General features: G+C 39.6%; 1 protein-coding gene and 1 long non-coding RNA gene across 4 annotated transcripts in view; one reads left to right on the top strand and one right to left on the bottom strand.

Annotated features, from left to right (window-relative positions):
* Positions 1–170: 170 nt before the first annotated feature.
* LOC109314257 lies at positions 171–5,560 on the top strand. Its single transcript, XR_002102259.1, has 3 exons — positions 171–182; positions 702–704; positions 3,676–5,560. It is a non-coding gene; the product is annotated as an uncharacterized LOC109314257 (long non-coding RNA).
* NADK (NAD kinase) overlaps positions 5,330–10,015 on the bottom strand; it is a 39,812-nt gene continuing 35,126 nt past the window's right edge. For all 3 annotated transcript variants that reach the window (XM_019541297.1, XM_019541295.1, XM_019541298.1), the window contains 2 exons: positions 9,711–9,793; positions 5,330–7,777 (listed from right to left, as the gene is read on the bottom strand). In XM_019541297.1, the coding sequence (XP_019396842.1) occupies positions 7,630–7,777; positions 9,711–9,793 (231 nt within the window). In that variant the 3' untranslated portion in view covers positions 5,330–7,629. The remainder of the gene's footprint in view (positions 7,778–9,710; positions 9,794–10,015) is intronic.

The following is a 10,015-nucleotide window of genomic DNA, read 5'->3' as shown; positions in this document are numbered from 1 at the left end:
GATCTGGAGTCCAAACATACTGAGCGGTGTTGAGCTGTGGTGTCACCATGGCTTGAAATGCTCTCAACTTTGCTGGGGCCCACCCAGTGAACTATATGATAAATCAGGATCATTTTGGCTTTAGGCCATTATCACACAGTTTTTACTGTATACAAGTAGGTGCCAAAATGCTGCTTAAAAGTGTTTTTATGGAATGTGTGTACTAAAAATTACAGTAATTCAAAAGAGGTTCAATGCAGCAATTCTCGATGAACTAAGTCTATGGGTACTATATGCAAATTACTATAGCTATGTGTATTTTAAGTTCAGTTTTTGCACATTTCTGCTCACTTCCATGTGCTCAGAGGGAGCAGGGTCTACCTGAGCACTGGGCCTACCTGACCCCCACCTTCCCGGATTTATTTTCATTTCCCCTGCTGTAGCAGTGGGATGGGGAGGGATTCAAGATAAACCTTCAATAATTAGATTCTACATCTGGACAATTATAACAAATTAATGAATTTTCCATATATAGAATCTTAACTATTGTGGGCTCTTATAATCAAGGTTATCTTACATTTGAGTAAATATGGTGACATGTTCCTTGTTAGTATTCCTCTTCTTTTTTATCTTCATCTAGCAACAAGAGGCAACATGAGTTGCATAAAGAGAAGAAATACAGCTGTAAATAGGAACAATATTAATCTCTTAACAAGAAACAGTGTGTTAAACCTGGAGGAATTAACCTTCAACTTCTAAGAGAAAACATTCTCGGCCCTGATTGAGGCCTGGTTGGACTCCTCTGGTTCTCTCCACTAATGTTTCATGTCGTCTTTAAGTACCCCATGATATAAAGCATAATAACCTAGCAACCGAGTCCTTTTTAACAGCACACTGATGTTGCCACCAATATTTAGCCTTTAGTTACCAGCTCAACGTAACAATCAACAGGAATATCTGAGCAATGAGCTCTTCCATTAAAGCTAATTTTGTTAGTGAATTTACTGCTTGTGCAAGTGAGAGCATAGGAGGGCAGTTTTGAAGCAGACATAACAGAGGCAGAGACAGGCATTGTGGAAGTTTTCCCACAGCTCTGAGATTATGCCCATTGTGAACTGCAACAGTCCTCCCAGCCTGACTTGCAAACAATGCCTTATATGCCAAGAATTTAAATTGTGGGCCTCTCCTGAGCAGATGTGGAATCATTAAACTAATGCAGGATCAACCAGCTTCACTTTTTCTAATGGCAAAGACCAGAATTGCATAAGCTCCCTGGAGCTGAAAGTCAAACATGACCCCCATCACCAGCTGACCCCAACAACCAACATCTAAAACCGCCAGTACAGCATAAAGGGAAGTGACCCTAAGGCACCCGAGTCCATTCATCTTCCATATTGGTCATATCCTCAACACAAGTGTCATAATACAGTAATTTCTGTATGAAAAAGTCTCTAATAAAAACATTAAGCATGCTGGCCTCAAGACTGATCCCCGAAGAACCCCACCAGGAACTGCTTTCCAATCTGATAACTCACATTAGAACAGAAGCTGCTGTAGTCTCTCTTCAAACCAATTCTTTATCCATATTACAACTGCAGTATTGATCTCCCATCATCTCTGGTTCAGCCAATATTTTCCCATGAGGTGCAGTGTCAAAAGCCTTGTTTTTTTCAATATTCATTCCCAAATGGACACAGTTCTAGCAGATGAGTTCGGCTATCCAACTATCAGCAAGCTATACCAAAGCTAGCAGGAAGATGCGGCTGTGTCGTTTCACTTTTACATCACTTGTTCAACTCTATCAAATCCCTCAAATACTCCTATGCAACTGGCTTCACCTTCTGAAGTGGACAACCCGATCTCCGTCATCAGCACCATAATGAATAATGGAAGTCTCTCTTCAGAACAGCATTATGAACAGTTAGCTGTTAATAACCATGACATTAAGTGCACACGATATAGGGAATACTACACATTTGCTTTATTCATGCAGTCATCTTCCTGCCAGTTCCTACTTTGCTTTATCCATGGATATCTGCAGCAGTGGTTAAACATGATTTTCCCTCAAGGCAGCTCTAATTAAAGAAATTGCCTGGATTTAGAGTTCTTCATTTCACTTCTGAAGGATACGAGAATGGACCCTGCCGTTAGCTTTCCTTATTAAGGATCACAGCATTAGGGCCACAGTTCTTTTGTTTCATTTAATTTTTTTTTTTTTTTAATTAACACTGCCTCTCCTGCCCACCAGCACCATTTGGAAGAGAGTTTTAAATAACAATGGGTTATTCTACCTGCTACTTTAAAGGTGGCAGCTGCCACCAATTCCCTCTCCCCACTTAAATCAAAGAACATTCAATTGAAAACACACCCCAAAGAGCACATGAACTTAGCAAATAAGGAAGTAAGAATTTTATGCCTTTCAACCTTGTGCATATCACAGCATAACTATAAGGCATGAATGATCAATGTGAACGTAAACACTTATAAAAACATCTTATGCAATTACATGGTTATTGTAAGACAAATCCAACTTAATTGAAGTTACTGCAACTACTGTGCTGCTACTCCACTCCTCCCCTTTCACAAGATGAGTGACTATGTATGAGACTTTCTCTAAAAGGCAGCAGCACTGCAGTACAAGCAGGCATTCTCAAACTGGCTTTAGTTAAATACCTCTGGGTAACAGCAATGAAGATGTGATGGCACAGGCAGTATAAGCCCACTGGGGGCCCTCAATATTTACTGAGGCAATAGTGTGGACTGCAGGTGCATCTCCTCTGTTCTTGTTACCCAGCTCTCTAGGTTAAAGATAAGCCAAAAGGCTCACTTGCCACTTCTTTCATCTTGCTAACATGGCTGCAATGAGCAAGTCTCTAAGGTGTCACCCTGCCCTGCCTTCTGCCTGACTTCAGCTAACCACCTCTCCACCACCATTTTTTTTTTTTTTTTTTTTTTAAAGTGAGGAGCTAGCCGACATGATAGACCAGCACTAGGCCAAGTTTTGCCCTCGGCTGCACACAAATTTCTATTAACTTATATGGGAAGTGTCCATGCCATTCCTCTTCCCCCACTCCTTATTGCTAGATTATATTCATGCTGCTCTCAAGGTTTTGGGAGATTGCAGGAATTCTTGTAAAGCAGCTTTCATGAAATGGAACTGATTCCCTTTTATGCCACTGCATCTCCTCCCTCAAACTGTTGGGGGCAGGAGGGGAGAGGGACCGTGAAGAGAGGTAAGGGTCAAACCCACACCATAAAGCTTATTTACTTTTGGTCGAGGAAATAAGGGTTAGAGGTTTTTAGTCTTCTTAATATAAAAGGCTTTATTGCCCTGGTAACTGCAGTTCTGGTATGAAAAACACTGAGCAACTCGCACTGTGAATGTAATTTGGAACACCCGCTTTGACAGGAGGGAGATCTTGTGAGCCACATATGAACTGAATCATGAGAATCATCCCTTAGCAATAGAATGAGTTCTGCCAAGTAAGTGCCATGATGGGGCAACGATCATTCCCTGCCCCAAATTTAGGCAAGATAAAATCATAACGCAGGATAGAGTTGCTGTGGTTTTTGGAAGGCATTTCGGTTCCAGCAAGCAGTTTCATAACTGGTGAGGCATGTTTCTCTGCATGGAGATGGTGAAACCCCTGCTGCTACATTCAAGTCAGAATGTTGGGTAATATAGCTTTTAAACAGAAGACCTATCTGTAGTAAGCACCAGGTCTTCTTCATTATATGACTGTCAGTTTTATATGGCTGCAGAATATGTATGGAGTACTCTGAGACTATGCCTAAAAGTAGCTTGTACTTCCAGGCTAATTAAAGAACCCCTAGGAATAATCACTGGGTAAGAAACAAGGATGGCCTCAGAAAAAATGTTCAATCTTGAAACTTCTGTTAGGAAAACATATTATTTAAATGTTTCCCATTGTCCCTGTTCTTTACCCACAACTCTTGTAATCTCTTTCTTGGATCATTAAGAAAGTGCCTAAGTGAAGGGAAAAAATTGATTTTAACCCATATGGTAATTGTCGGAAGCTTGATTCTTAAAGATTGGAAATAACCATATACTTAGTGGCTCTTAAATCCACTTTTGCCTTATCTCTTGAACAGCAGTCCCTATAAACTTATTCTAATACACTGCATTTGTAGTGCCTGTTTCTGTCCTGGCGTGTCAAAATGCTCCTGCACAAAACAAGCTTAACAAAAAAAAAAAAGTGTTTATTTAAAGGACTGAAAATATTTGTTCTCAGCAATATTTAACATGTTTCCAATCATGAACAGTATGAAACATCAGGATATTTAAAAAAATAAGTTCAGTGCACTTTGAATTATACCATACATCAGTTTCAGTACTGCAATAACTTTCAATGTTTCTTTCTTATTTTCAAGGCTTTTACTGGAAATCACCACTGCCTTTTCTTTAAACAAATGCTTTACAAGTCTCCATTTACACCCTGTCTAAACTTAAAAGGGCGGCTGGTTTACATCATCAAAGGAGAGATACAGTATATACCAACTTTTCCTGGTACACTTGAAACCAGTTCCCCAAATGGAATAAGTTAAGCAGTCAAATTGAATTTTTTTCTAGTCTAAATGAATTTTCAAAAGATTTTTGATGACAACTACAGCTAGAGAGAATTACACTCCTATCCAGCATAACCATGTGGGCAAAACTTTTCAAGTACAGACAAAGCTCTAGTTACTTGCTTGCGGAGGGCCATTTAGAAGAATTAAGAGTCTAGAAGGAGGGTTCTTACAGTTAAACAAATTCTTTCAAGTATTAACGCAAATCATTTGAGTCACTTTGTTTACAAAAAACTAGTAAGAAAACAAGATTAAATAACTTTTTCCAAAGTTACAGCAGGAGCATGCATCCAAACACATTACTTTCCAGACGTCTCTGATTGTAGCTTTCATTTCAGCTGGCTAGTGATCCAAACAAGCTTTTGTCACTGAGTGGGAAGAGAAGGTGTCTTTCACAAGCAAAACTATGAAGAAATGCACTCAGAGCCAAATAATGCAATTGCCTCTGCATGTTAGATTAAATTTAATAAAACCGCATAAGTCCAATTTGGAGGGAGTAGTTACATAGGATGTGTTTAGAAATTACATTTTAGGAAGTGTACACTCTGAAAATTAATGTTCCATAATCTGTTCCATGTCATGAAAGATGTTTACTATTATAAAAAAAGCACAAATGAAAAAAAAAAAAGTGCTGAAGATGCAATTTTAGTTTTTAAAAAATTGTAAGTTCAGTATAAGGCTCTTTCTTACTCATTTTGCCTTACCACCACTTCAACGGGTTATTTCCACTTCCTATCTTACTAAGCCTTCTGGCTTATATTCATTTATCAGGATATTTATACCTCCACTAAAAATTAAAGGCTTTACCCTGTTCCTTTCTCAGTTATTGCATGTTTAAATAAGGAAATGTATATTTTTCAAAGCAAAATATGTTTCTATAGCTCAGAAAGAAAACAGCTATTCAGAAACTGAATACTGTCTAGAAAACCCGTAAGCAGCTTTAAACAGTGATAAAATAGTTACTGTAAATTCAAGTGAAAACAAAACAAAACAAAAGCTCCAAAGATATCTGAACATGCTCAACGATAACATCACAAGTTCTGCTTGTCCAGACCAAACTAAACAATAGTCTAATTTACAAAGTATTTACAAACTGAACATCAATTTATATTAACACAATTTTAGTGCGCTATTACATCATTAGTGGAGAGCTACAATTTGCTCTCATCTTAATGGGACAAAATTAAACACACTAGGGCAACATCCAACAAGGAAGAGATATTAACTCAGAGGACTTCAGGCTAGGTAGAGCATGGGAATTAGTACATTTCCCATTATTAACCCTGACCACACAAACAAGAGTAAGACAACCATGAAAAGTTCAACAGAACTCATTTCACTTGCAGAAAACCCCACACTTAATCAAGAAGAAACAGATTCCTCTGCCATAACATGCCTTATACTGCAAGACTAGCAGAGATCGTCCATCCCTTTAATGGTCTATGCAGAGGTTATTTGAAAATATTAGGATTAGGATAGCATGGTAGTGAGAGACTATACCACAAAGAACATTAATGTAAACATTATAACTGGGTTTGATTATTTTTTCTTAGTAAAAGCTCAGTACAAACCCTTTTTTTAAACTACTTATCTTCATAAAAGCATGTACAATAAAATTATGTACATAAACAGGTTAGAAACATTTGAAAGAATCTTAAAAAAGTACATACAAGACTTAAAACATCTTGAAGTGTGCTGAAGGCACCATCGCTACTAGGCTGGGAATGTGTCCTGTTTCTGATCAGCCTACCAATGCAGTATCCCCTTTTTGTTACTCAAGGGCCCAACCCTTGAGTACTGAGCACCCTTCCACTTCCATGGGGAGTTAAGGGCATTCAGGTCCTAATTTACAATGCTCATATTTCTCAGAATAAGCAACAGCATCAGTGGTCAGTGATTTTAGACAACATAGTAGTCGTCCAAGTCCAGGCTCTTCTGGCTCTGGCAAAAGCTTGTCATTTACAATCTCAAATGATGTTTATTTCAGGGAGTACAAAAATTCTACACATTTCTAAAGCTCCCAACCGTGCTGAAAAAGCAGGGAACTGCTGAGGATAAATCAGTTAATGTACACATTAACAGAGTAACACTTTACCAACTGTCCAGTCAACCCTGTCTTTTTGGATGGTAAGAACAGTGATAAGGCCAGACAATGTTAATTTAAGTGGCAGAAATAAGAGGGTTTTCAACAGTTTTAACTACTAAAAATAAAGAGTTTAATCAGTATAACTAACTGTTTCTTTCCCCCAAAAGTCTTGCCACACTTGCATGTAAGGGCAAAGGATTTAAGTGTTGTCTCAATGGGAAGGCATTCCAAGTAAGATTCCTTTGTTTTAAAGGAAGAGAAATCTTAACAGAGAACAACAAATATACCAAACTAACTAGAATATTTTAATTCACTTTTCTATTATTTATGTATACAACCTACCATGTCACTTTGCAAATTGCTGGTTACAATCAAGATTGTAGGTGTTTTGGATACTGATTACCAGAGCTGACCCAAACAGGGTGGGGGGCCCAAGGCAAATCAGCTCGCATGGGGCCCTACCCTGACCCAATCCTGTGCACCCTGGATATGAAGAAGCCAATGGCAGTAGTGCCAGCAGCAGGGAGGGAGGGTAGCAAGCGGCTGGATGCGAAGCTGGCAGCAGTGGCACAGATGCGCTACAGCCACTCCACTGGGCTCCATGGGACCCCATAAAGTGCAGGGCCCAGGACGGTTGCCTTGATTCGTGCCTACCCCACCCCAGGACGGCCCTGCTGATTAGCAATATCAACCCATTTTAAAATTTGAAAATTAAAAAAATTAAGTTTAGCTGACAAAAGTCAGATTTTTAAACCTTAAAATTCCTACTGCCAGTGGATTGGATGTAACATGATCACTTCCGGTCATCAGCAGATCAGACTGCTATGAGGTACATCACTGTTTAAAATATGTGCCTATTGTGTTTATTCCCAGGAGCTACAGGATTTAAAACCAAAACCCCCTTTTTTTAAAAAAAAACAAACAACAACAAGGGATACTGCCACATTAACCACATGAACATCATTAGCTTTCAACATTCAAAATTCTTCTTCTTCAACAGCAAAGTTATTTTGCTTCTTCCGAACATTCCAGTGTAAACACTCAGCCAGGCTTTCGAACCAGTCGCTCACAGGATCTCGGAAACAGATTGAAGGAAGGGGATAGCAAGAGGTAGTGATGCTAATACTGCAACACAGGAATACCCTCAGTTAGTAAAGAAGTAACATAAAAAATGCAATAAAATCGTACTTTGGTATTTGTAGAATCAGGAAACCTTTTTTAATCCTTAGGTCTATAAGTATTCAAATCTCTGGGCAATGGTTAATTTCTGAAATTTGTTGCTGGCCAAGCTGGGAGACAGTACTTACATAATACAACAAGCAGAATGCCTTAGAAACGTCAGTAGAGATACAATGCTATAGGTAAGAATTATTGTGAGCAGAGTCCACAGCCAGCCTGCCTTATCCCCCTATTTCTCTTTCCTGCTCTAGAGAGTCTTGCATCTCTTTGCTGGGGTTCACAAGACCACCCTTGGGTCAGCTCAAAAATAATTCATCCTTAAACCTCAAGTCCTAAAACTTAAAGGCAGCAAATAACATAGTCCAACATCACTGCCATAGCATCAATCTGATCAAATGTGCAGACTCCCAATGCATCTTACTGCTCAACTGCAGGGGGGGAAAAAAACCCCCAACAAATTCCAGAGTGAAAGATCCTTGCACTGTCCTGTTCTTCATCTTCCCACAAATATGGATCAGAAAAGCATAGTGGTCACACAACAAAATGGATCTATAAGAATAAAATAAACTATGCAGCAGAGAGCTTGGGGTTGATCTGAGCTCTTTCTTACTAATCCACATTTCTGTACTGGGAAAGAGGACAAGTCCTTTAAACTAGAGTTTCCCAACCCATGGGTCATAATCCAAAAGTGGGTTTGCAAGAACATATGAAAGGGTTGCAAACAAACTTTAAAAATGGATTCTCCTTTAAAAGGACAAAAACCTGGGAAACCATGGGCTTTCCCTTGCAGGCTGGCAGAGTTCCAGCCTCCAAGGGGCTGCTGGGGACTCCCATGGTCCACACTTCCTCCCACCCTGCCCTATACACTGGGGGACTGCGGCAGAGGACAGTGGGTTGGGAGTGAAGTGCACCAGCAGGGCCAGGGGACTATTTTCTACTTAAACTATTTACTGGGTCGGGACTGGCCAGTGATGTTTACAAACGGGTCCCAATACAAAAAATTTAGAACCACTGCTTTAAAGCACTGCACCGTGTCATGGGAGCTGCAGACTCCTGCCACTGAATGTAATAAGGGCCCAATGTATCTGCTATTATAAAAGCTCATCTGAACACAGGCAAAGTGCCTTCATCTGTGGCAGGGGGCATAGCACTCTTTTTTGGACCTCTTGCGTATAATAAGACTCCTTTGCAGCAGTGGGACACTGACAGCCCTCATCCTCCTGCTTTACCTGTGGCAAGTTATGGAGCTTTTGGTGCCTTTGGGCAACATGCCTCATAACTGTACAGCGGGGTTGATTGTATAGCTACAGGAATAAGTTAAAGGAAAAAACTTGTAAGGGATGGCCTAGGTAGGGATGAACCTACTTCAAGCAGGGCGTTGGATCAGATGATCTCAGGAGGTCCATTCCAGCCCTACTTTTCTACGAAGAAGACCTTTGCTCTTTTTTCTAGATTGGCTTTGCAATTTTATTCAATGGTATATGTGCCAAATAATGCCTTCTTGAGAGGTAATGAGCACAAGCTACTCCTGTTGACTTCACTGTGTTCAGCAGTCCCAAGATCTAGTCCATGAGCTGAAGTTCACAGATTTCTTTAAGGGCATGACCTTTTTCTCCAACTCCTATTTGGATGTCCTTTTCCCCCGTGCCAACATTTCATCTGCTTTTAAAAATGTGCCTATTTTTTTTCCAAGCAGGAGTATCCAAAACATTTTTGCTAACCTTGCCACTTATAAGCAATTATAAAACTTATAAAATATTCATTTCTGCTGCCACCACCAATACCTTACAGTCCTAGCCAACATGAGGGAAATTCAAAAGAGTGTGGCTGCACAACTCTCTCAATGCTTAAGAAGTCGCAACCAAAGAGAAATTCTCACCTGTCTCCATGGCAGATTTCCTGTCTCTTCCTCCCATCAAACGAAACCCATGCTGTATTCCGGGCATCAGGGGACAGCGTAATCTAAGAAAGGACAAAACACAAGAATTCAAGAATTAAAAATGCAGCTTTCTGAGCTGAAGGACCGAGAAAAGAACATATCCCTTTTTTTTTTTTTTTTTTTTACTCTCCTGTATCTAGTGTACATAGAGATTTTATTTCCTCTACTGTCTTTTTCTGCTGAAAGTTTTACAGGATTGTGGATACAAGTTTAATATTATGCATATTGCAAATATAATGGAGGCA

The sequence above is a fragment of the Crocodylus porosus genome, unplaced genomic scaffold (assembly GCF_001723895.1).
Source record: "Crocodylus porosus isolate Cpor-Errol unplaced genomic scaffold, CroPor_comp1, whole genome shotgun sequence".
Classification (NCBI taxonomy): domain Eukaryota; kingdom Metazoa; phylum Chordata; order Crocodylia; family Crocodylidae; genus Crocodylus; species Crocodylus porosus.
This window is presented reverse-complemented; position numbering and strand designations above follow the sequence as displayed.